At 46.7% G+C, this 25,759-nt stretch overlaps 1 protein-coding gene across 5 annotated transcripts in view; it reads right to left on the reverse strand.

Moving 5' to 3' along the window:
• LOC120818903 (adenosine kinase) overlaps positions 1–25,759 on the reverse strand; it is an 86,589-nt gene that overhangs the window by 55,004 nt on the left and 5,826 nt on the right. For 4 of the 5 annotated variants that reach the window (XM_078103451.1, XM_078103450.1, XM_078103453.1 and 1 more), the window contains one exon: positions 18,310–18,388. In XM_078103451.1, the coding sequence (XP_077959577.1) occupies positions 18,310–18,388 (79 nt within the window). Of the gene's footprint in view, positions 1–18,309; positions 18,389–18,688; positions 18,964–25,759 lie in introns of those variants that run through there. The other variant, XM_078103454.1, reaches the window with a different exon arrangement.

A 25,759-nucleotide genomic window follows, 5' to 3' on the forward strand; every position in this document is an offset into this window, starting at 1 on the left:
GAAACAATGGCGGCTATAAAGCACATGAGCTCTTCTTCTGAGCTGTGTGTGCATGCAGTGAGGGTGGGGGTGTTATCAACTGATCATAAAGTGGCCAGTGTGTCTGCGGGGGTTGTTGTCAAACATGGTTCGAGCGGAGGGAGATGATGGGAGACCTTTGCAGCGAGAGCCTCTAATCCCGTCTGCGGTCAGCGGGCTCATGCTGGCTGGAGTGCAGCTGTGCTCGGGCCCCCTGCACAGGTGAACCCGTTCTGCCCCCCCAAACCCAACCACACCAGTACGGGCAGTGTGGCAACTCTCCGCGTGGTGGCAGGGGCCCCCCTCGTCCCCCACTTCGGACACGGTGACAGTATGGGTGATGCGTGTTCCCAAAGAGTGTTTTTTTTTTTGTTAAACATGAGCCAAATGACAGCCCCCGTTTGAAGGCTTAGCACAGGTCAAGCCCGGCTAGATTCAACGTGGCGGTGCGGAAAATCCACTTCAAAACATTAGCTGCTGGGAGGAAGTGCGCTTTAATGAGTGTTGCGGCTGCATATTGTGACATCGTTTACCATCCGCCCAAAGGAGCGGTCGGGATCGTTCAACCAGACATATTCACCCCACACATTATAAACCCTCATCTGAGAGCACACACCCATTGTCGGATCACTGACACACCTACGCCCCCCCCCCCCCCCCCCCCCCCCTCCCGCAGTCATTTGCACAGACGCAAAGTAGGTCCCCGAACATAAGCAGCTTAAAACGTGGCTGCCCGAAAGTCTGTTAATGGTGATGGTGCTGTATTATTTCAGCTGCGTAGACGCGTGACTTTTTGGAGGAGAACTTAACGGCGTGCACTTCACATCCGTGAGAAACGAGCAGACACAACAGCTGTGCTCCCACTTTGACCTCTGACCCCTTGGTTCTCTTCTGACACAGGGACAAAATGGGAGCAAAATGTGAAGGAAAAAAAAAAAGCGACTTTCCTGATGTCTTTACGCACCACATCGAGATCCCACCTATCGAATGCCGGCGTGCCGTTTTTTCTGCAGGCAAAGAGGTTTCTCTTCGTGTTACCAGCTGGAAATGTCCGTGATGAGCCTCTCCGCTTACTAAGCCCGCTGGCGGAGAGGCAGTTTGTGTGCAGATTCTGTGGCCGGCTGGCTGCGCAGGTAAGCAGAAAATAGCTCTGAGCTCCGGCCTGACCTTGAGAAGGATGCCATTCCATCAGTGAGCTCGCCGCTGTAAAGGCCCCATCATTGCACTAATAGACGGAATCGTCCTCACTGCCCGCTCCGTGGACAGTGCATCGATGGCTCCCTCGCGCTTGGCAAGTTGAAGGGGCAATTTATTGGATAAATTAAAACACGATGCGAGACAAACACTGCTGCTGGGCGGGTATAGATTGAACTTGTGTAACAGTCTGCACACCTGATTTAATTTCCACTTTATAGACATAACAGCATTGGACGACGGCAATTGACAAAACGGTTAAAATGCCCGACTGAACAGACCGCGCTCATGTTCTCATTGCCAAGAACGATGATCCGAGGTGGAGAGGGAGTTCAGCGCGCTCCTTATCTACACCCATCATCCAGCTGGAAGCTGACGACGTAATAAAAGGAGGAGATTCGAGAACAGTTGCCCGCTCTGAACTTTGAGGTTGGGCCATCAAATTCCCCCTCATCAACCGGCAGCTTGAAACAAGTTGTGTTCTTCTTTTTTTTTTCTTTTTTTTTTCTTACAGACAGAGGGAAGCGGAGGGGGCCGGGGGGTGAGTGAGAGTTAGAACCGTCATAACGGCTGGCTGCCGCAGTGCATCGTGACAAACAACGGTGGAGAACTTGGTATTTATTGCTCTGATAACCTTCCAGATTCCTTCGGCTGGTGCTGTACGCCAGACAGCTCTGACAGAGTTATGCATCATTAATCGCCATGAACGCTGCCAGTGATAAATAATGCCCGGCGTACCTATGAAAAACAAGGCAGTTATTACAAAACCATAAAGAATAGTATTTGTATCATCACCTCGAGCAGATAATGTGAAGATACGATGTTTCAAGGATTCAAAAGCGCCCTCGTGGTGACAGCGGGCCGTATATTTCTGCTCCCCTCTCTGCGAGCTGCTGCAAAAACAACTGAGCGATAAATAACGGCGCATCACAGATGTTCATATGGCGCAGCCTGCAATGCAGCTATCAAGTAGCATTTAGCACATATTAAAACAGAGAAAAGCAATGACATGGCTCCGTCTTTGCAGTGGCAAAAAGGTAACAAATTGGCGCACAACAAAAAAAAAAAAATACGGCGCGTCTTGCAACCTGTTGCTCGACGGTTCCCACAAAGAGCTGCTTATTTCACTCGTCTGATCACTTCTCAAGGTTCAGACTTGAAACCAGTCCAATAACCACAGTAATACTATATCCCCTACAGGTGTAAATTCTTGGTGGTTAAGCAGTGCAAAGAGAAACTAGAAGGAGCTGCGTTTGATACGGAGATGTTTCCAAGCACCAGATGCTGTGGGGCCCCCCGTCTTGTGAGAAGCCAAGCGCAGATCACTTACTTTCCTATTGAGAGTTGGAGCATAAATTCAAACCCTGCTATAAATCAAATATAAATTTTCAGCTCGCCTCACTTTCCCGAGGACGGCTGCAATAACAATGTCATTCGACGCTGCCTGGTTGCCATTAATGCTCTGGATTCCTACCGTGCTAATGATTTGGTCCTGCATCCTGTGCGTTTTACAAAACTGACCTATTTAACGCTTCGCAGGTTAAGAGAAGAAAATACGGTCTGTGGCAGATGCTCCTTACATTTCCAATGTAAAGTTCTCTTCGAAATGGATTCTCCCTGCCAGATATAACACCCCGCGTGCCAATAATGTTAATACGCCGAAACTCTGCGGTTGCAACTTTTCACATTTCTAGACACAAACGTCTCGGAGCCAGAAAAGAGGACAATGCACCACAGTTAAATCTAACCAGAGTGAGAAATGTGATTTCTATTTAGATTTAGTTCGGTGTGCCAACAAGTCTCAGTCTTTGCCAAAAAAAACTCATTTGATCTCATTCATTCTATTTGCTCCTTAAAATCAGTCTCATAAAAACGTATAAAACTGATTGTGGGCCAACACAGATTCACCTCACTCTTTTCCCACACTGAACATTTACTGAAATGGCCACAAATCACCATCTGAACAATCGCAATAGACCAAATGTACAGCGAGGTATCGGAATTCCAGTGACACCGTAACACCAAAGCCGATTTCTGGCTGCACAGTGTTAGAGAGAGCCATTCTGAAGCACACACTTTACTTTTTAAGCAAAAAGAAAACCAATTTCACTGCAGCACCTGCACCCTTTTTGCCCTGTTGGCTTTGGCGAAGCAGATTCAATGAGTTTTCGGCCAACACGCCAAGGCTGCACGCCTGTAAGGATCTGCACCGACAGAAGGCTTTTAGAGAAGAACCAAGGTCACCGCTACAATAACACGGCGCAGAGGATCCGCTCAGAGCCAGGGGGGGGGGGGCGAAGCGCGGTGTCTCTCTCACACCCTTGAAATGAAAACCAATGAGTGAAGAAGGGGAGCAAGTTCAATAAACTTAACTTCACTTTGTAACCTCTGCACGAAGACTACATGAGGAGGCGGCTATCAAGCTGTGCTCGCTCTTATGTTATTATGCACTTAAATATAAACCAACTGTGTGTGTATAAGAAAATCTCCGTCGCAGCAACATCAATTATGTCTCAAGACTAACGCTCGTGGCTTCCAATCCAAACATCGTGGATGCAGTGTTAGTGTAACAATGTGTCAAGCTAACACCAGACACGCTAGCATCTTTTACGGTCACACAGCTGCCTTTGGAGAGCAAGAAGACGGGTTTAAAGGACGGAGGTTTGACCTCAAGCTTCATGCTTGATAGCCCAAAAGAAAGCACCGTACATTGTGATTGAATCCAATAAAGCCTTACAAAATAAAACGTAGTCAAATCTTAAATAAATACATGCTATCATTCTACTGCAGATGTTTTTTATAGTACTGTGCAAGATAGCATGTCCCAAAATCTGGTTTAATTTGGTGAAAGGTTGTCAACATGTTTAGAACATTGACGGGAAACATATTAAAGGACTTGCTAACGTGTAAGGCCAAAACCAACAAGGTATACGATACAAGTAGCAGTAGCTTCCCAACAGATGGGCAGTTTTTCCAGCAAATGTTTAGCTAAAAGGAGAATTTGTCAGGGACTATTTTCTCAAGGGCGGTGTGTTTAGCCACTGTCGCCTCACAGCAACAACGTTGTCAGTTGTCAACATTGAATGGCTGTTTGTCTCCGTGTCAACGCTGTGACTGACTGGCGATCAGTCCAGGGCGCACCCAGGGCCTCGCCCGATGTTAGCTGGGATTAACTTCAGACCTCCTCCCCTTCTCTCCCCCCCTCGACCCTCTGAGGACAAGCGCTGGTGAGGAGGACTATTTTCTGAAGTGAATGCACACACATTTGGTGCTCTGGAGAGTATTTACTACAGCGGGACGGTGTTTGTTCAAAGTGTACTCTAGTGCAGTGGTCCCCAACCTTTTTTACCTCACGGACCGTTTTCATGTCAGACAATATTTCGCGGACCGGTCGAGAAGGTCTGACGGGAGGAGGGGGAGTGTGGGGGGGGGGGGGGGGGGGTGTAGTAGTCGCACGCTTTGTGTGCGTGTTTGCTGGTGGGCGAAACTGTCGTGCACGGTAAGAGGACAATTGTAAACGTGAAGAAAAACGCCTGGTGACGCGTGGGGAATATGTCAGAGGGACGAGCGCACATAATTAGGAGAATAATCCGGTCAATTTTCAAAATAAAACATTTTTCAGAAAAAAAAAATATATAAGCTTTCTGTGGTGCGGCCCGGTACCAAACAGCCCACGGACCAGTGGTTGGGGACCACTGCTCTAGTGCTTCAGTGGGGCTTGTAAAATTGGTCTTTGGACCAGAATGGACACACGTACAGTACCCGACTTTGGATCCCCAGGAAATACTAATGATGGATGGAATATTATGGTCTTTACAACTAACTTTTAAGTGACAAAACTGCATTTGTGATGCGCTATAGTGTATAGCTTTGTACTGTGTGTCTTGTGTGTTCTTTTCAGGTCTTTAACCATGTACTGTTACTGTACTATCCTTGTTTTGACCTGCAAAAGGGACCACACATGTGAGTTGGCTTCAAGTGCATCAAATGGTGACATTTATGTCTTGAACTCTACATGGTCCCTTTAGAATAAATACAATAAAAAAATAATGAAATAAAAAGTGTAAATTCATTGTATATGACTGTGTAATTGTTAATGACGGGAAAGTCCCAGCAAGCTTCTTTAAAAGGTCGTCAGGGAAATCGCTAACAGCTGCCAGCCGCAGGAATTCAGAAATGCCAAACCAGCACTTTGTGATTGGCAGAAGGAAGTTACACCCACTTTGTAATAATACGTTTCTCTTTGGTGACCTGCCAGATGGGTTGCTGCCAGTGTAGACATGACAGGCTGATCAGATCCTTCTGTACAAAAACACGAGGCCAAGAAAGACTACAATGTTTTGCCTGAGGTCAGGGTTTAGGTTGCTGTAAAGCTCATAAATACACACGACATGTAACTTATATAACAAATCTGATCAGGGTGACTGCACACAACTTATAATACATCCCTTTTCCGACAAGCTTCTACACCTCGCGGTCCTTTTGACGCGGTAATAATGCCTGTATAACACCAAGGAACAAATGTGTAGTGTTAATTCTTAATGGGAGTAATTTTTATTATATTGAAGGGATAATTGGAGGGGGGGGGGGGGGTTGAGTTCCAACCCGGAACTACGGTAACCTGCCGTCTGCTCTGCAGGGGTACTCTGGGTAACGCATGCTACTGTGCGTCATGTTCCTCCCGCCAATCCACTCCCCGTCCAGCTGATGATACATTTATTTTCCATAAATCAATTTTCGAAACTCAGCAATTACCCGACCCCACAGGGAGTCAGAGGAAATCTATAAGTCACAGGTCCTGAAGATGCTCAGTAGTCAGTCCTGTCCCTTCCTCCCGTCCACCTGCTCCAAAGGACGGTGATGAACCTCAGTGGTAAAGATAACGTGGGTCAATAATAACTGTCTGACTAGACACAACTGCCAAAGAGAAGCGAAGCAACGGAGTAAAGAAATACAAGCGAGCAGAGAAAACCAACTGCATTGTTGTTATGTTCAAGTTGCAACGTGTGCACATATGGAATACGTTACCTTACATAGGAACATTCTACAAATCACTACACTCAAAAAAATCAAGAGGATATGATCAAAATATGCTCTACTGCTTAAAGTTAACCAAGAACTGAGTAAGAATAAAGCTATTATACTATTGACTTCATTCAACTCGGTTGTGAAACATGCAAATTATGTCCTAACTTTATACAACTTACCAAATTGTCTTTTCATTGTCTTCTGCTGCAACGGATAATATTTTAGGATATCAATGTAGTTCTCCGTTTCCCACCAAAAGGAAACGACACCAGACGTGAAACAGCAGGTGTTAATCAAACGTCAACACCGCTGCTAATTAAACTTTCATATTATAATCCACTGTTTTTGTTGTCTGAGATGTTCCTGTAGCTGCCTAACCACCATCTGGAATTCGATTACATTTTTATCACCCGCAAGAAGCTCCTCTGATTCCTTTGTGCATTGATTCTTAGGACAATAATGCTTGTGAGCAACACACTCAAAAAGAAATCAAGCACCTATTTCACCACTACATCTTTCAAAGCCTGCTTCGGGAATTGGCGAACAGTCTCCGCGTTGTGGGTTGCAGATGGAGGTCGATACGGGTCATAGATTACCTAATGCCCCTTTAATAACTTCTGGTTGCGGGAAAGTAATGCTTCCAAAAGACTGGTGGTGTGTACGGCCGCGTTGCCTGAAAGACCCCTGAGAGAAACACGGATGTGTGGTATTCCACTAGTCCCACCGCTACTTCGACAGCCCCTAAAGAGATTTAATTTATTTACGTGTTTACCTTTGTTTAATCCCTACCTGCCCCTCCCCTAACACATCCCTTCCCGCCTCCTTCCCAGGAGACGAAGCAGGCAGACAATAAACAGTGGCATGGAGCCCTTCAGTGATGGCGTACGCAGAGGCGAGCCGATGCGATCAATGATCGAGCGGCCGATTGTCTTTAATTAGAAGGTTTAAGTATTGAGTTTGCCCGGGTGGGGAGCCGAGAGGCAGCGTGTAAACCAACCTCATTACACTGCAGTGATTCACCTCCCAGGAGCTGTGAGCCACGCGGCGTTTACACCCGACATTTGTTTCTGTGGTAACGCATCGAGTGCAGGAATGGCTCGGTGACGGATCCCAGTTTTCTTTTTTTTTCTTTTACCCTCTCTCGCTCGCTCTCTGTGTTTTCTTTCTTTCACTCTCCCTCCCACTCACTGCTGAAGAGGCTGTCACACTGGTTCGCCTTTTGTTGTGGCGAGTCTGGAGAGGTAGCACAATGTGTCCTAGTTAAAGCAGTGCCCCATCTGCCCAGGATAATTAGACAATTATGCTGGAAGCATCCGTCATTAATTCCTTTGTGGTGGCCAATTTCGCACCACAAAGAGGACTCAGGTTTAGTTTTCCTTTGCAGATCTCTGTTCATTTACCCCCGGCTTGCGTTATCGTCCTCGAGTATTGATACTGTGTCAACTTGGGGCGGCAAAATATCCTCCTGCCAGTATTGACTGGTTTGTACAGTTGTATTGAAAAGGCCAGGGAGAGTATTGGCGGCTGTCTCCTGCTGAATGAAAACAAGCAGCTACCACACAGGCAGACACACAATAAACAGTAACAGCCACAGTTGATGCATCGAGGTTACGCGTACTGATGAAATATGCATTACGTGCAGTGATCCAAAATTTGCGTTGTGGGGTGTGTAGATTAATACGTGTAGCTTCACACACACACACGCTTTAATATACCAGTTTGACCTACTAAAACAATTTTAAAAAATCATCTTAAAATGCATATTTTAATATATCGGGGTGAGGATCGACCCCCTACGAGACAGACAAATCACCAGATCTGAAATGTTGATGTGTGTCTATGCCATGTATTATTTCATGGTCTCAGTAGAACTCATTTATGATCGACGACGGGGGCTAAAAAACGTATCAGGAAAACAGTTTCTAACAGACAGCTGAAAGTTTAGAGCATTCAATTTATAAATGACATGAAAATAAAACAACTCCTTGCTTATATTTTGGTATCTTCACTTTGTGAACAGCTGAAATGTCCGCACTAGCATGCATTACACAGGGCTCTATGTGCTAAATGTGAGGCTAGCTAAGATGGTGGCGTTAGCATTTTAGCATGTGCACATTTATGCAGTTACTATTGCTCGGGCTAAAAAGGTTAATTCATCATCCATTAACAGCTAAGATCAACACAGGTATGAAACTCTTAAAAAAGGTATCCGACAAACGATTACTGGTTCAACCAAGTATAAAACCTAGTGGGATGAAGAGTGAAATGGGATTAAATGTAACGTTTTACACTGTTGAAAAGTTCATTATTCAACAAAGAGCCACGCTAGCTGTACTGTAACACGGCACCGGTCAGTGATATGCCATATTTACCGGTCACAATAAGAGCAGGGGGGGGAGGGGGTCATTCTGTAAAGGGCAGCGCCTGAGTGAAGCGGGGAGTGAGTTCAAACCCAAGCACAAGACATCACTTCAACCCTTTATTCAACTGCCAGCCCTCACTCTTAATTGACTGGAGTTCAAGCTCAGCTTTCGGTCTGTCGTCATGGAGCAACCTGCCGCTTGTGAAATTACGATTCGTAAAAAGGCCCCCGTCGAACATACGGGTCGTCACATTAACCGCCTCACAGTCGCACTGAGGCACCCAGCTTGACGGAGACATGCGAGAAGACATCTTACAATGTAACTCAAATCTGATTACAGCGGTGATCTAATCAGCGGCGAATTCATCTGTGAAGACAGGCAGGCAAGAGAAAATCACCGCGGAGAATTCTGTATAATTATCAAAAATCTCACAGCGCTACATTAAAATTCTAATTACGACATATTATCTTAATTGCAAAGGAGATGCAAATCAAAACAAGGTTAACGCTGCTCCCTTAACGTGCAGGAGAACATGTGGTGGGAACCTCTTCAATATTCACTGAATCAGCTTGACTTGTTTGACATGAGAGGCTGTCATTTTGTAATGCTTCCCCCTCTTAGGGGCGATAATCCTGGCTGAGAGCACAAGCAGCAGAGGCGCGGTTGTGCAACAATGCGACAGAACAAACATCTAATTGCTGTGCATTCATTTCCTTTTATCGCATCAAACAAGGCGAGTGACAGCTCATCGCGAGTTGACTTATGTTACACGTACCTCCCAAATGCAAACAGCTCCCACTTAAATCTTAGTGACAATGCACTTTTGAGATCCCGAACACGGGTTTGTAACCCTTTCAACCAGCCTGAAAATATTACGAAAAAAAAAAAAAAGAATTCTTTTCCGGGACGGAAATACAATATGAAACATCCACGTGCAACAACTACGACAACAAAAAAGTTGCAGAGAAGCCGCAACTCCCATGGCACACAACAAATTGCCTGCCGTAAATTGTATCTGACAGGTACACACTGAAACTGTGCAGACACAAGACAGCCGGATGACAGCCGGCACAAGGGGTAATGGTGAAAGGAGAAGAACGTCCCATTGAACATGGATTTATGAGCGGGTCCAGACCCAGGTGATCCATCAGCGGAGTCACAAAGCATCAAACGCCTTCGTGTTGAGGACACATTTAAATGAGAAGGTTTCAAGGGGTGCCAATAGTAAAGAAAAGCCACGTGGGACGAGTTGGGAAACCAGCAAATTGTTGTGGGGTTTTTTAAGGGGAGGAGAAGTTCGCTGCCATGCTACAGTCTATGGCTGCCACCCACAAAGGCAAATTTCAACCTGGTTCAGTCTCTTAATTGGAGTAGTTATGCTTTGACGGAGAGCTGCCATTATTCCGGAGGTTCCCGCGGTAGTCTAATGACAGTATGTGGCGGCTTTAAACCAACTACGGCTTTTCGTGAAACATCAGATTCCAGACAGAAAATAAACTGGAGGTGCCCCATGTTTCCACTAAAAGATATTGGAGTTTCTCTACCAATTGGCTCTGGCATGGTGGTTACCCGCATACTGTAAATTGACTCTTTCCTCACTTTCTCCCACCAGACGTCCACACATCCCTTTGGCCCTGGCGGTCTACAAAGGAACCCGCCAGCTCCGATCGCGTCTGAGAAAGCAAAAAGCTGCTCGGTGGAGGGGGGGGGGGGGGGGGGATCGCTTTACAATTCTCAGGGGCTCGGATAACCTGATCTTGAACTGATCCCGCGCGCTGATCCTTGGGTATTGGGTTAGGAACGTGTGAAGGGGCCTGTTGAATGAGCTCGCCGGGTATCAACATCCTCGCTCCGTGTTGCTCCAGTCCGGCAGATTGTTGTTTGACTCCGTCCGAGTGTTGGACAACCCAACGCCGGGCCCTCCAGACACCAGGTATCAATGTGTCAGAGGGTTGGGCGGGCGGGCGGGCGTCTCTCCTAAGACTCAAGGTGGAGACCATTACCCTGAGTGAGAGCACTGTAAGTTAATAGGATTTGCTCCCGATCAAGAGACTGAGCTATTTCCCGAGGCTGTTACAGGCCGAGGCACAAATATAAATGTTCCTTTATTCAACACTATTAAGCACCCACACCGGTCCCCAAAAAGCGAACCACCACCCACCACTCTGGCCCCACCCGTTCCCTTTTCTCCCGTTTTTTTTTTTTTACTGCAGGAGGTTGTGTTCTCGTTCTCTTTTTCCTCTTGTTTTTCCACTTTCTCCCGCGCAGCCAGTAAAAGTAAAAGGATGGCTCTTTTTGTCCAAAAGGAGCCATTTGTTCAGGTGAAAAGGGAAACCCGCATGGTAAGCAGAGCACGGCCTGCGGTTGGACCGGAGCGGAGGGGATTCCAGATTAATCATATGGACGATACACCACGAGGATATTCATTGAGGAGTAATTGCCAAGGGGCTTTATGTAATGTATTCTCCCCATGAGGTAAAACCTTGTAGCAGTGAGAAAAGATAATAGAGTAAGAGGATCACATAAAATGTTTGCTGCTCCAACCTTTAACTTGGAGCTTAACCCGGACCTCGCATAGTAATTACAGAGTTAATTGCCTCCTGATCTGAGGAGGAAGCTCCATCCAGCTCCACCGCAGATGTCAATTGGGCTTAAGAGTCTCTGTCTGAGGTGCAACAGATCACGGATTGTCTTGAGTAATTAAAAAGAAAAAAAAAGGACAAGTTAAAGTTTGAGGAGTTAAAGTTTAAAGCAAATAGAGTCGGACAGTCATTTAGTATTATCAAACTAATGATACACATTATATTGTTGATTAATACGCTTATCTTTTTGTCGGCTGTACAAAACGTATGTTGTTTACAAAGATATAAAACAAATAAAAACAGCAAATACGGGTATATAAGCTGGTGACATTTTTCTCAACTCATCGATTACTCCAATTTGCAAGTGCGGTTTTGCAGTAATACAATATACTGCAAGTTAGATTTGAGAAAATTAGCCTCATGCCAATATTAGCATGTGTCTACTTTCAGTGAAAGTATATTTATAGATTCAATAAGCATACACTGTTATTGGATTTTACACTGTGTTTTAATACAGAAAATCAATCAAAATGAAAGAAAACGTAACTATGTTACCAGACCTTTTCACATGTAAATCACTTTATGTTGCATTAAAGATTGATTTGACTTATATAGTGTTCTATATACAGATCATATAAATACAGATATTCATATTGTGAAATACATCATACTATGTTGCTCAGTACTGATTCTCACCACATCGCCTTCCTTTGGTTTGCATGACAACACACTCCTTGTGTTCAGACAACTCGTGATGGGAAATAAAGCACATTAGACAACATAATAAGCCGATTTGGGTGAGAAAAAACAAACAAACCGCAAACCGGTTTCCTCTGGATTTGTTAAAAGCCTTTAGAGAGAATAGAACATTTCTCCACAGATCTGAGAACAGCTCACTCAGGGAACCTGAATGTCTTCAGTGAGTCAAATAGTTAAGTTGAGCCGGTGCTGCCATAAACCCGGTGGGAGAGCTTGGAATAATCTAGGCGATGTTAATGATGCAATTTATATGTGAGGGGACCGGTGTTTGGCAGGCTCTTTCCGTCTGAGCGGGCTGCACAACCCAGCGAGCTCCCTGCAGCCCCCCCCCCCTACTCCCTCACCCCCTGCTAGATGGAGGGGGTGGAGTAGGAGGAGGATGTCAGAGCCCATGTGAAAAGAGGGAGCGAGCAAGGCACTGATAAGAGCCATTACCATTAGTGTCTGTCTGTCACCTGCTGTGCGTCATCCAGCCTTCTCTCTTTCTCTCTCTCGCTCTCCACATGCGACCCCCCCCCCCCCCCCCTCCTCCCCCCCACATCCTCGTCGATCCATCCCCATCCGTTTTCCTGAGGCACATCACTTGAAATTTGCACTCACCTACACATTCGCCATCCCGCCACAGATCTACTGCGTCGGCTTGAAAACGGAGCCGAGCTGCGCTCTGCAAAACTACTGCGAGCTTTGTTTCAAAAACACTTGTGAATTAGTGGAGGTGCAGACAGCTGCCAGCATTTATTCGCAAAAAAAAATGTAAAAAAAAAAAAAAAAAAAAAAAAACCCGCTGGAGATGAATAACCGCATTGGCACACGGAGGGGACGCAGTATTCTACACACGCAGTTCCTCAGTTTTTCCGAGCGAACACAAAGCCTAATTTGGTATTTTCATTTATGACTTGGCACAATACTACAGCCCCTTAAACTTATGAACTCGGGAGAAATGAACAGTAATTGCAGGCTGTTCTTTATTTTCTTAAGACCCGTTTTAACCAAAATATTTAAAGCTGTTTTTCTCAGTTGCTACGCAACACTTCAACCGCACGAGTGGGAGCATGCTGAGAATGTGCCAAATAAATGCTCCTGCCACAGACATTCTGCTGGGGGGGGTATGGGAGCGGGGCATCGCTCGATAATCATGTGAAAACGTCAAAGAGTCGTGTAAAATGCCCAATCATCCTTTCATTCATCCGTTACTTGACCCGCGTCGATAGGCGATTTTTTCGGTTTAACGAGCCATTGTTTACAATCGCACCAAAGAACACACACAAGCGGCTGCTTTTAGGCGCAGGATGCTACGACGCGGCGGGCAGACGGAGAGTCCTGTGCGAAATATCAGCCGCCGATTCCAAATGGAGAAAGCTGCCAGATATGCAGAGTACTGTCTGTTTAACAACTCCTTTCACATTTCACTCAGAGCCCGCCTCGAGCGCCGGGCAACTGCGCGACAGCAGAGCAAAAAAAAAAAAAAAAGGAAAAACAAGCGAGCCAATGGTGGCGCCTTTCTTCCCGAGCCTGCAACCAAGGACTTAAAGCAAGGACATGTTATGCAAGACATCACGTTGAGTTCCGCTGCCAGCCTCTGAGGCCGGATGATACGCGTTGAGCGAGTGCGTCGCTCTTTCCAGCCCTCAAATGTTCATCAACGCGCCTTCCGATGCATCTGCGTCCCCACGTCTTCCCCCTTTTGGCGGCTAAAATTAAATTTGACGGCAGATTAACTTCAACGGGGACGGCGGCGCGTCACCTGTGCAGCGATCTGTGCCACGCAACTGGGGGGTGGGGGGGGGGTTGTGCATCCCCACCGATGACAAAGAACGCACAATCGCCCAGTCAACCTTTATCATTGTGATCACAGAGCTGGAGATTTAATGCATGCTGGTATTAGCTTTGACATACAGTCACAATACCGTTGAGGACGGAGGAACACATGCTCAGACAGTGTGTGTGTGTGTGAAGGGGAGGTGGGTGTGGAACCAACAGAGATCTCCCCCACTTCATCATTGAGTAAATGGCACCACAGACGTGAGCTGCGACTTCACAGCTGCCTCATGGCGGGTGACATTGAAGCCCACGCATGAACACATCGCTCATCAAAGCGAATGAGGCAGCGCTCCGCTTCCGCCGCTTGTGCCGAGGAAAAACAACGGCAGCCCCCCCCCTCCTCCTCCTCCTCAAGTGCACACCTGGAATGTCTAGAATCAGCGGTGATGGGAATGAAAAGAAGAGTTTGGCTTCATGCATCTCTCACGAGAAACTTAACAGACTGTAACCTTCCGCTGCTTCTTAATAGGGAGGAAACTGCGAGACCACGACGCCTGTAAACATCTCGGAGCGGGTGCTAACAGCGGCTCCGCAATTAACCTGTCCTAAAAACAAACGAGAAGCTTTTGCGTTAGCAACAGGCGCACACTGGAGAGGGTTGATTTCTGCAGAGTGAAACACAAAGGCCCACCAGGCTGCAGGTTTTTATCGGTCATTAGTGTGCTCGTTTCAGCGCAGCTGCAACCGGGATCTGTGAGCCACAAGTTCACCCCCCCCCCCAAAAACCAGAGAGCCAAAGCTTTTATCCCAGGAGCTAAATGGCCCAGCATTTAATGTCTCACTCAAAAGCCCTCAAAAGTCTCAGCAAAATAATATTTCTCTTAAAAGCAGTCCCTGAAGTGACCAGAATGAAAGCAGAAGAGAGAGAGAAACGGTGCGATTGTGAATGTCCTCTTTTAGCCGGTAAGCACATCCTGCTGCTAGTTCAGTCACATAGTTTGAACACAAAAGCTCCAGTATTTCTCCTTAACTGTCCTCCTTTCTCTAAGTGGAACCAGACGAAGGCATTTCTTCATTCAGCCCATTCAAATGGAGGCAAGTTGCTCCAGTTCTTTATTTATTTAACAAAACGAGCTTTAAAAGCCAAACATTAGGTCATGGAATATTTCCACCCCGAGAAATAAGTCAATTAGACATCAAACTCGGTTTAAGTATCCCCCGCCTCCCCCCCCTACAAAATATGAGCTGGTGAGGAACTTTTTCGAAGTCAAGTAGTGCTGTGGGATTGTTCTGTTTTTTGAATACAAACTTTCAGTGGCGTGGTGCACATGCGTTTCCAATTAGGAGCTCAGAGCCAACATGGGCCCCATTCACCCCTTCGACGATTGACCAAGTCTGAGGAAATGTTAAACAGGCACCGCAACCGATTTTTCAAAAGCCTTTACTTTCCAAACAATAATTAAAAACATCGCAGTGAAACTGATGACATGCACTGCAAACACAGCACACAATCTAAACACAAGGAAGCGGGAAACTTACTTGATCCCAACTTTCTTTGGCTCGCTCGCACTTAAAGACATTGCGATTTGTCCCTTCGGCGAATGGCTACAAAGCCTGCTTACAGTGCAGAGCAATAAAATATGTCAATGCGGTTGATTTGTGAGGACCATAATGAGAATGCACGGTTTACACGAGGCACTCGGAGCAGGATCTACTTCCCCTGGCAGCGGCAATAACTCGCTGTGAGCCTGTCTCTGCTCAGACTTCACTCTCCGGGCCCTGAGGAGCTGTTGGGAGGACTTTGATGTTCTGTCTAAATGAATTGACTGTGCTTCTCGATACAGCCCCTCCAGTCAAACGACTCGCCCCACAGATTCCGTCACCTGTGATGAACACCACCAAATTCTGGATCGCATGCTCGGAAATGCCCCAATTTCTTTTCTCCCCCCCCTTCAACTTTGTAAATGTCTGAAATATATATAAATAAAATAGGATTGTTGTTTCCCTCCGTGCCCTATCGGAGGAGAAGCCCTTTGATGTGCGAGGCTGTATGTGAGCGAGCAACGCCGGGCTGGTTTCTGTTACCTTGCAGCGCTCCAACATCCAGTAGGTGAGCCTTTATGTCGGGTGCCCCTTCAGGGCATGATGCTTGTTAGAAACCTGGGCAAGGACAACAACCTCCAACACACTCACATCATTTGATTTGCTTTTTTTTTTTTTTTCTTTCCTTTTATAAAAATCAGAGCCAGGCAGCTCCGCTTTGGAAGCCTTTGACTTCACTGACTTGATCCAAACTAAATCTACAGCTCATTTTGGAGCACTGGTGCACAGATAAGCGTGTTCAAATGCGCTCATTCGTCTACCCCGGTGTGCGCTTTGAATGTGGATAAGTAGTGACAGGAACCGTAATGCATGAAAATGAAAGGGAGAGGAACGCATCAGCGCTGAAGACAGCAACCGATCGACGCCGTGCAGCGGATGATTTTGATCAAGGCGCGGGGCAGAGGCGGTGGTTAGAGGGAAACAATACTTATCCATCCAAGATTCAGCCCGGTCAATTCTCATTTGACTAAATCAAATTACCGATCGATTCCGCATCTCCTTAAAGCCGAGGTGCAGCTTTTCCTTGATAGTGCAAAAATCTCGGCTCGGCGGAGGCGGCGGTATTTAACCTATTACAGCCTCCGACGAAGCGGTTAGGGTTTTTGCAGGAAAAGTGCAGGTTCTACTGGCGAAGGCATTGATCCTCCCACACCCTGGGTTTTCCCAGCGCGCGCAGCAATTCCTGTGCAAAACCTCTGAACACTTCTCTCTCTCTCTCTCTCTCGCTCTCTCTCCTCCAGCGGCGGCGGCGCTGCTCCTGAGCAAACCTGCCCCGGATTGAGCATCTCATTTAGTCACCGGGGCCCTTTGATGTGGATTCAGTGCTGCAGTGCATATCATTCGTGTTTGAAGGTTCGGCTTCCACAATACAGTGGGGTTTGAAGTTTCACATATTGCAAGTGCTACAATGTGATAATCTGGGAGCCGGTTATGCATTATACATTTTTCATAAAAGAACACCATCGCCTGAAAGTGGAAATGTGGAAAAGTCGGCGCTTCAAGGTATATATTGACAGAAACTGTTTCTGAGACTTCTGGGTGTGGGACGAAAACACTGTTGTTATCGTGAGCATTTCAAAATCAGCTCTATATCTTCTCTCTAAAGGGGGTAAATATCCAAATAAACAGAGCAGAATACAATTTGGCTGGGCTTTGCCATGCCATTATGAGACCGATTTAGTCAACTGAACGCTTCGCACGGAGCACAGGGGGCCATGACGGCTCTTCCATGAACCTCCTTCTCCATCTGATTTCACGTAAGGGTTGATACGCACCTGGAGGTACTTCCTTCAGTGTCCTCTTCAAAAGAAACATGAAAAATCCTCGTCAAGCTCCATGTGTGCACTGAGGCAGACCGAACTAAATCTGCGGTTAGTCTAGTGACAAACGAAGAAACGATCTTTATGAAAATAGAAATTTTCAAAAGTAAAGTAAGCCCATTGTTTTATTATATATACAGAACCAGTCAACAGTTAAATGAGAAAGTGTGTCCAAACCTTTGGCTGGTTCTGCATATTTTCATTGCCGCATGTTGCACACAAGAATAAAAGAAACCGGGGGAGTTGTTGTCCAAAGAATAAAATTAAAGATGTCTGCGAGTGAGTGTTATGTAAATGCTCCTGTTGATGATAATTAAAGAGTATTTGTGTGGCGGTGCACAGCTCCATCGTCTCTATCTAAAAGGATGCTTACTGTCTCCAATTGGTGGCAGCCTGAGGGCATGGCTGCTATCTGTTCCCTTTTTCTACACATATCTTGTGCGAAAATACACACAAAGAAAATAAAAACACACAAACGGGCACGCACAAGCACATGTGTACGACGAAGAACTCTACACACCACACTGACAAGTACAAACAAAAAGCCCACACAGAAGAAAAGAGACGGCGCTTTTACAAGCATCAGCCTCTCAATTAGCTTCTGCACTCATTCCTCCTCGGAAGAGAGAATAGTTTTTTTCAGCTCGGTGCTTTTTCTTTGTTTATTGTAAGCAGACCAAAGCCTTATCATCAGCTAATCACTGCGTGTCAAATTCACAGACTCACTGCAGTCACTTCAAAAAAACTAAAATAATTATGCAAGTAATCTTCTCAGGTTCAGATTGCCATTTTAGATTTAGACTGTCACCATTTTTTGTTTGTTTTTATTTTAGATGCTCAAATGTGTCAAACAGCCAGGGATATGATCAGCATTTGTTTGATGTAATTCCTTGTGACACGTTAATTGCATCTACTTGTAATTCTCTCTAATTGATGTTTGATATGTCTGAGGAAATTAGGCCAACTGGATAAGACTGCAATTATTAGGAGTCCTCCTCGGCTCTCTCTTCCCGGCTTCAGCAGGCCTGATGAATTCACAACACCTAAAACGGTAATGTGTCAACACGCTGTGCGTGCAGCTATGCTTTGAATTCCCAGGACGACAACCTCGGGTTGTGAGCATACAGGCGCACAACTTAAAAACACATTCATGCACGCTGCACGGAGCCAAAGATGACTAACCTGAGCAATTTTGACAGAGTTCTGGGTCGAACCACCGGCATGATATTCAACTTTGTTCCTCTTGACAATTTCTTCAAACCTGAAAGAAATAAGTAAAAGACTGGTTTACAAAAAAGAATCAACATTCAAGATTATCCACAAAAATGAATAATTCCAGACAGGATAAAGGCTTTGTGGAAACACCACAGCCAACCAGCTGTAACATTAGCACACGACAGGTTTATCAACACTTGTCACATCGCAACGTGTGTAGGAGGAGTGAGGAGAAATTGCATTTCATAAGCACGACAAATTACTCTAGACATGATCCATTATGAGAGGTTATCCAGGCACAGTTAAGGAGCAGCTGCGATAATAGATAATGAAATCTAGTACAGACATTTGTGGTCTCCGGAGAAAAGGTCTCTAATGACTCTCGAGGATCCACTTTTCCTTATCACCATCAACATGTCAGATATTCCAATGGGTCACCGCAGGATACAAAAACAAAAACTAACTCCAGTCCATGATTCAGTCCATGGTTCATTTAAATCAGTCAAAGGTGACGTGGCCAACGATTTCAACTGCTCTCTGTCCACTTTTTATGGACACCAGGGAAGGGCGGGAGAGAATTGCTGCGGTCCATACGGTTTTGACAGGTTAATAAAAACGTATGTTTGTTGTTGTAACACTCACTCCAGCCACAGGGGGCTGAAGTGCACCACATTCCAAGTAAGGCTTGAGGCCTTCGTGTTTCTCTTCCATCCATTCTAAGCACAAAGTACACATAATGTGTCTCAGCAACTAGAATAATTTATTATGTAAATCAAAGCTCGCCAGGAACAAAACTACGAGCATTCGAGTTATTTGTTTTGAATGAGGGGTATTGCTTTACTTCAGCCTTTTGTGGCAGAAATGAGTAAATATTACGAGGTATTAAACAGTTGACTGAGTTGGTGCACGCTGGAAATACATAAAAACAATGATGAATGGGTCCAAACTGGCAGTAAGCCTTTAAATAGATGAACGCAAAAGCGGAGCAATGGCTAAGCATTGTCGTTAGCCAAAGTATTTCAGAGGGATGAATGAATTAAAAAGACTATTTCACTGTTTGTCTTTGCAGATATGTACCCCTTTTGTGTTTATAGGTGGTGTTTTAGCAGCAATTAGTTTCCTTGTGTACAAAAACCCTCATAGGCGGATGTCTTGTTTAGAGACCACATCTGATTAAATGTTTGACGCATGAAACATACAGCAGAGTTTTGAGAATGTGCGTAACAGACTAAACACATTGAGTCAAGAAAACACACGACATTGGGGAATGGGGAGTAAACAATTGCAGAGTTTTCAAACATAAACCTCCGGAACTCTCTTGGGGTCTCCAGTGAAATACTGAACGCAGCTCTATCATTTCTTTTTGCATTTTCCCCATTATACTTTCATTTCAAAAACATCAACAGCTTCAATGCTAATGCGCAACGTGATGCAAAGCTGGGCTACGCGGCGAGATAAGAGTCTTTATCTGGGGAGCTGAGGGTATGAATAATGCACATGCTCGACGCTGTTCACACAGACAACCTCCCGGGGGGCTGGCTATATAAAATGTGTCCATCCTGCTAAGCAAGATGACATAACTGCAGTCAGGATGATCCGCACCACAAGGAGGTCCTTGGCTTTTTTTTGTAAATTGAAGACTGACAATTTGTCGGTGTAATTGCATCACGGAAACGACAGTAAATACTTCAGCGAGCGCCATACCGTTCCTTTGAGTGTTTCTCGTAAATGCACCAAATATTAACTTGGGAAAAGCATTTTTCTTTTTTCAGAGGAAATGCTTGAGTGTAATCCCATGGGGAAAGTCTATGCGACAAGAGTGTCAATTCATTCCCTGTTTAGGAATAAAAACATTCTCCGGGGAGGTAAACAATTGCACTTTTTGGGGTTGAACCTGGAAATATTGCATGCACTCGCTGCAGACGAGAGTAATACGTATGCAAAGTGCGTTGTGGCTTACCAACACATGTCAGCCAGAGGTGTTCAATACTTCAGCACGACCTGGTTTAACAAGGCATGGCCGAATTCTGAGCCAGTGTGAAAGTAGCCTTTACCGCTTCAAAGAAAGTCTGCATGTCATTTCTCAAGGCGAGGGGTCTACTCACGGCAGAATGTTCCTAATAATAAAAATAAAAAAAGCGGAAAAAAATATGCTAACCGGGGGGGGGGGGGAAAATCCTTCCTGAGACACCTGTTATGACTCCTGACAAAGGAAGAATTTGAGCACTGTGGGTGTTTATAACACGAAGGCAGCCGAGGGACTCCAGAACCCATTTCAAATAGACACAGCTTCTGAGGATTTCAGCTTTTCTTTTCCTTCTTTTTTTCCCCCTCCTGAGAAGTATTTGCTCCACCTTTCAGTGCAGACAGCATGGGGCCCCTGCTCTCTCGGACGCCTCCAAAATCCCATCCGAAAAGGAGCAGCTGCCTCAAGACCTTTACACCCTCAAAACATCATGTGATCCCATAGTAGTGACACCGTAAACACCCCCCCCCCCCCCACCTCGGCCATTTAGGAGGAGAAAATCCCTTTCCATCTACTGCAGTCTGAGCTGCTTCGGTGCTGCTGGGAGGGAGCAGAGGAAAAAGAAATTGTTTTGAACAAAATGTCCCCAGCCAGTAACTGCTGTTGTTGTTCGATGGTGGAGAGATTCCAACCATGCCGTGCATTCCACCCGTGTACTTACGAGCCCCGCGTTGCATGACACGTGCTCGACAGGAGACGGCCCCCGACACTCTCGACTAAAAGGTGTGCTACTTTTCAATTTAATACCTTCCTGTTTGGGACCCATAGAAGGATTTACTTATTCTTCAATCAAACTAGGGGAACTATAGGCCTCTGAATGCAAGGTTTGTATTCAGAGGATATTAAGAGTCCTCCTGGAAAACTAATACCTCCCAGCTCAACACATTCATATTGTTGGGCCGGATCACCCAAGTCGCGATGTTTACATTCCTGGGCACGGAGCCCCCCCCCACCCCCCGAACGTTTTCCATCGAGGGAAACATGAGAGCTTCCACTGTGAGTGTTCTTTGCCCCGTGTGACTCCTGAGTTCCTCTCTCACCTCCCCAAAAGTAACCGATTATTTACATGCGGCAATAACTCAGAGATTTTCTCCTCCAAGTCCCTACATGGAGGGCAAGGCGAGCCCATTTACCCGATCCCTCCTCACTCGCCTTTGATGTTAGCCTACCGCGATAAGACCGGATGAGTGCTCCGAAATCCCCGTCGAGTGATTCCACAGGAAGAACAAGTCTCTGTTAATCAATGGCTAGATTGGATCTGGATCCTCAGGAGTGGCCCGCCCCGAAAGTACTCCCCAGTGTTTGGAGTGCACACCGGGGTAATTCATCGCTAATGATCGCCCCGGCACCCACTCGCCTGCGTTCCTCCTTATTTAATTGCCTCGTTCGCGTTTAAACAGCTTACAAATCACACGGACAGGGGGGGGGGGGGGGGGGGGACGTGATCAAACAGCCCCGGTCGTTCATCGCGAGGGGAAGGAGTGAGGGGACCGGGGCTTCTTCCCCCCCTCTGGGATTAGGGAAGGGCGGAGGTGGTGCGAGGAACAGTAAAAAGTCTCCGTCTCAGGTGCACCGGAACAGGCGGACCCATCCGTCTCTCTCTCTGTCGGCCTCTAAAAGGCTTTGCTAATCCCACTTTCAACACGGGCAGCTGGAGTGGAGACAGGTTCCGCCGCTGATTAGATTCCACAATCAGCGCGCGCGACCTACACCAGCAGCCTTCCTCGGTAGTCCGGAGGCGGCGCGAGGCCCGATGCACAGTAATTGTTTCCATAGGTCAGGCAGAGAAAAAAAAGCAGCTCGGGGGGGGGGGATGTGATGAAAGGGAGATGGAAAGGGTGAGGAATATTGTTGTCTCCACCCCCCCACCAATTAAATTGTTTGTCAAACCCTTCGCAGAGGGTTACGCGGTTTATCTGTTTAGAATCAATGCGCTCGTCTCGGTGTGAAAGCTTGTCCCGACACAAGACAGGCCCATTAATTATTCGGCTGTGCGCGCTACCTCAAGGTTGAGCCGTATCTTTTTTTATTCCAAATCAATAATTATCCTCTACCTCAGAAATAGATGTGCTTTTCACTCAATGCCCGTGTAGTGTGTGTCCCCCGTCACCGTCCCCCTCCTCTCTATCTCGCTATCTCTCTGTGTAGCAACTGGTGAAGAAGACAGAATGAACAGCACATTCGTATCGATGGAACATGAGGGCGGGAGGGGAATGGATGGCGAAGAATGAGACGCATAAAAGCTCTGAACGCCAATGAGTCATGAAACTCAAACAGCCAGCGAGGCCTCGTTCCCATCCTCTGGTACAGCGAAGGGACGGACGCTGATTGGCACATAAGCATGATGACATACTTCGGGTCTCTCCCAAAAACCCTGTTCGGCCGGGATAGAAACCGCCTCGTTTGGAGTAAAAAAAAAAAAAAGAGGAAAACGACTTCAGCCGCAACGAGCCTCGTCGCATTGCAGACTGGGTGCACAATTAATGACTGCACAATTACATGGTCATAATGAGTGAGTAATTGCATTACAATGCAGTAACAACAAATGTACATCCCTTTAATAATCAGCCGATCCAGCCGCCCATTTGTTAAGGACTGCCGTTTGTACTCAATTAGGCTGCACTCAAGGATTAGGCCTGGGGGGGCAGAATATGGTCACGGAGGATGAGTTCATATTATTTCCTCTTAAAATGTCACAGGTTTTGTCTGTGCGGATGTGGGAGAGGGGTGTAAGTGTGTGTGAGAGGACATGGAAGAGAGGGACACACTGAGGGGTGGTTGGGGGGCCGGGGGGGGGCTTGTAAGCAAAAGACGGGGCTTCTGGTGTCCTCTTGAGGATGGAGATCCGAAGCCCCCGAGGCACAAAGCCGCGGAGACGTTCCCCTTATCCGCGAGGTTGATAGCGGGATCTTGGTGATTCAGAGCACTCCGTGTGAATAATTCCGCCGACACCCCCGACTGCGGGGACCATATGGCCCGGTGTGAACTTTAAACACGCGGGGAGCGTTGCCCGCTCACCAGCCAGGCCTTCAATCTCCACCACCACCCTTCTCCCCACCCCCCAACACGCAGGCTACGTGTGGAGAAACGATAGTCCACTAACTAGCCTACATGCTTACGGGCTGCTGCCGTCGTTGGCTTGTCCTGTGCGGCTGCTGGGGATCAAAGATGACTAAAAATAGCCTCGAGCATTCTTTTTCTGTACTGAACATGCAGTATGTGCTGGCTGTGACGCCCACATTTTAATTACAAAACGCTCTTTTAAAAAAAAAAAGAAAAAAAGGAGGTGGGTGGGGAGAGGACAACATGCACAGAGATGTGGATTATGTTTGTTACACTCCCTTTGACTTGTGATCTTCCCTTCTGGCACCACCTGCTGGCAGTCCCCCTCCAACGAGGGGAAGAGGCAGCCTTTAATTATGATTGCATCAGCCAGCCACCTCTCGCCATGCAGCATGCGCGCTCTAACGGGGTGTATCATTTGTTAGGTTCACTTGTTTTGCGAATTCATAAAGCTTCACATGCACAATTCTCATCCACAGTTGAGCACGGCTCGGGGGAGAGGGGGACGGGGGATGGGGGGGGGGGCGCGCGGGCCCCCAAATCGTGGGATTCACGCACATCAATAAAACATCAAGAGCCACGCAGTCGGCGGCCGAACATGTTCCGGATGTCTCAATTACCAGTTTGAGTGCCACTAATCTCCGCTCGCTCTCTCTGGCTCAGAGGTCGGCTGATGGATGCAGGACCGCGACCTTTGGCCTCAGCAGCAGGAGGGGGTGTGTGTTCTGTCCTGCCCCCCCCCTTCTCTGCGGGCCAGCAGAGGTGAGTTTAAGTACAGTAGTACGGCACTCAGCCTCAGCAACAGACAAGGGAGCTGGGAAGTGAAAAAGGTAGGGGGGGTGGGGGGGTTGTAATGTGTCTACGCATTCAGTCGAGCATGAGTGCATCCAGTGAAGTGGCACCATGGCAGGCACATGCAGCTTCTGCAAGCATGCTTGCATGTGAGCGCACACACACACACACACACACACACACACACGGAGCAGTGTTTCTCCTCCTGACACACCAGAATAGCTCCACCGGGAGGGGGTGGGGGGGTGGGGGTTCTAGCTCTCATTGCTTGCTTCGTTATATATTAAAAAAACAGAGACAGAAAATAGAAAAAAATAGGGGTAAAGTCAAGTGTGTTTACAGAGCAGAATCACAACCACACACACACACAAACACGCCCAGGAGTGTTTAACATGTACTCAGTGAGAAGGCCTTTGTTGTTTTCCTCGCAGTAAGCACATTGAGCTGCATGGCAGTAGCAAGAGGGGGAGGTGGGGGGGTGTAAGATGTACACAGACAGCGGGGGTGTGCGAGTGGAGAGGCACCTCCACTGATCTCCTGTGTCGTGTGATGATGTGCGTGTGTGATGTGTGTCTCAATCCAGCACCGATCCCCCTGAGTCAGCCCCGTTGGTGATATGAGCCTCCCTCCCTTTCCTTCACCATCCGGAATGCTAATAGCAGCCAGCCACTAGCGCCGCGTCCCTGAATTATTCATTCAGCGGAGGGTCACACGGCATAATGAGGAGTTTACTCTCATTCTTGATGCGATTGTGACGCTGCTAATCTGCATTTAGCACAGTGAAAGAGAGAAAAGGAGGGAGACGGGGGCGCGGAGGGAAAGCGACAGGAGGAGGAGGAGGAGGAGGAGGAGGTGGGATGAGCACTGATGAACTTAATTGCTGTGAGCAAACAACCTCTGAAAGGAGTCACGCCATCATCCAGAGATGAGAAAGTAAACAATTAATTATCATTGGACGGAGGGAGTCATAAAACAAATGTTTGAACGCGACTAATATCCAAGAGCCGGCTCATCGGCTTTCTTTTTTCCCCCCCCCCACAATTTCAGAGGTGACAATACACTCAGCGTAACAATGAGTCCCTCATTTGACACACTAATAACCATTAGCTCTAATATGATATGGTTAACACGTCCAACAGGGTTTGGGGGAATGGAGTATTATGCAATGCTGCGTGTCACTAACAACCTGTTAGGACCAGTTACCCTGAACTAAAATGATCATATTCTAATCTCCTGCAGAAAGAGGCGTGTTTTCATTATGTTGTCACGCTTCCTGCAGAGACTACTTGGGCCACAAACAGCAGGCTGCTGTTGCCCCCTGCTGGACATAAAGGTACATGCCTATTTTACTGCAAGTAAGAGTGAGGAGGGGCACAATCTTATTTTAAAATATCAACTACAAACAGAATTCAAAGGGCTACAATTAAACACAAAACAGCAAGACCTTAGAGACAACACCAGTTGACATCACTTTACTTAGCCTACACCATTAGTTGTCTGATCATCTGACAGAGAGATTATAAATAGAAATCTTTA

This window comes from Gasterosteus aculeatus, chromosome 5 (genome assembly GCF_964276395.1).
Source record: "Gasterosteus aculeatus chromosome 5, fGasAcu3.hap1.1, whole genome shotgun sequence".
NCBI lineage: Eukaryota > Metazoa > Chordata > Actinopteri > Perciformes > Gasterosteidae > Gasterosteus > Gasterosteus aculeatus.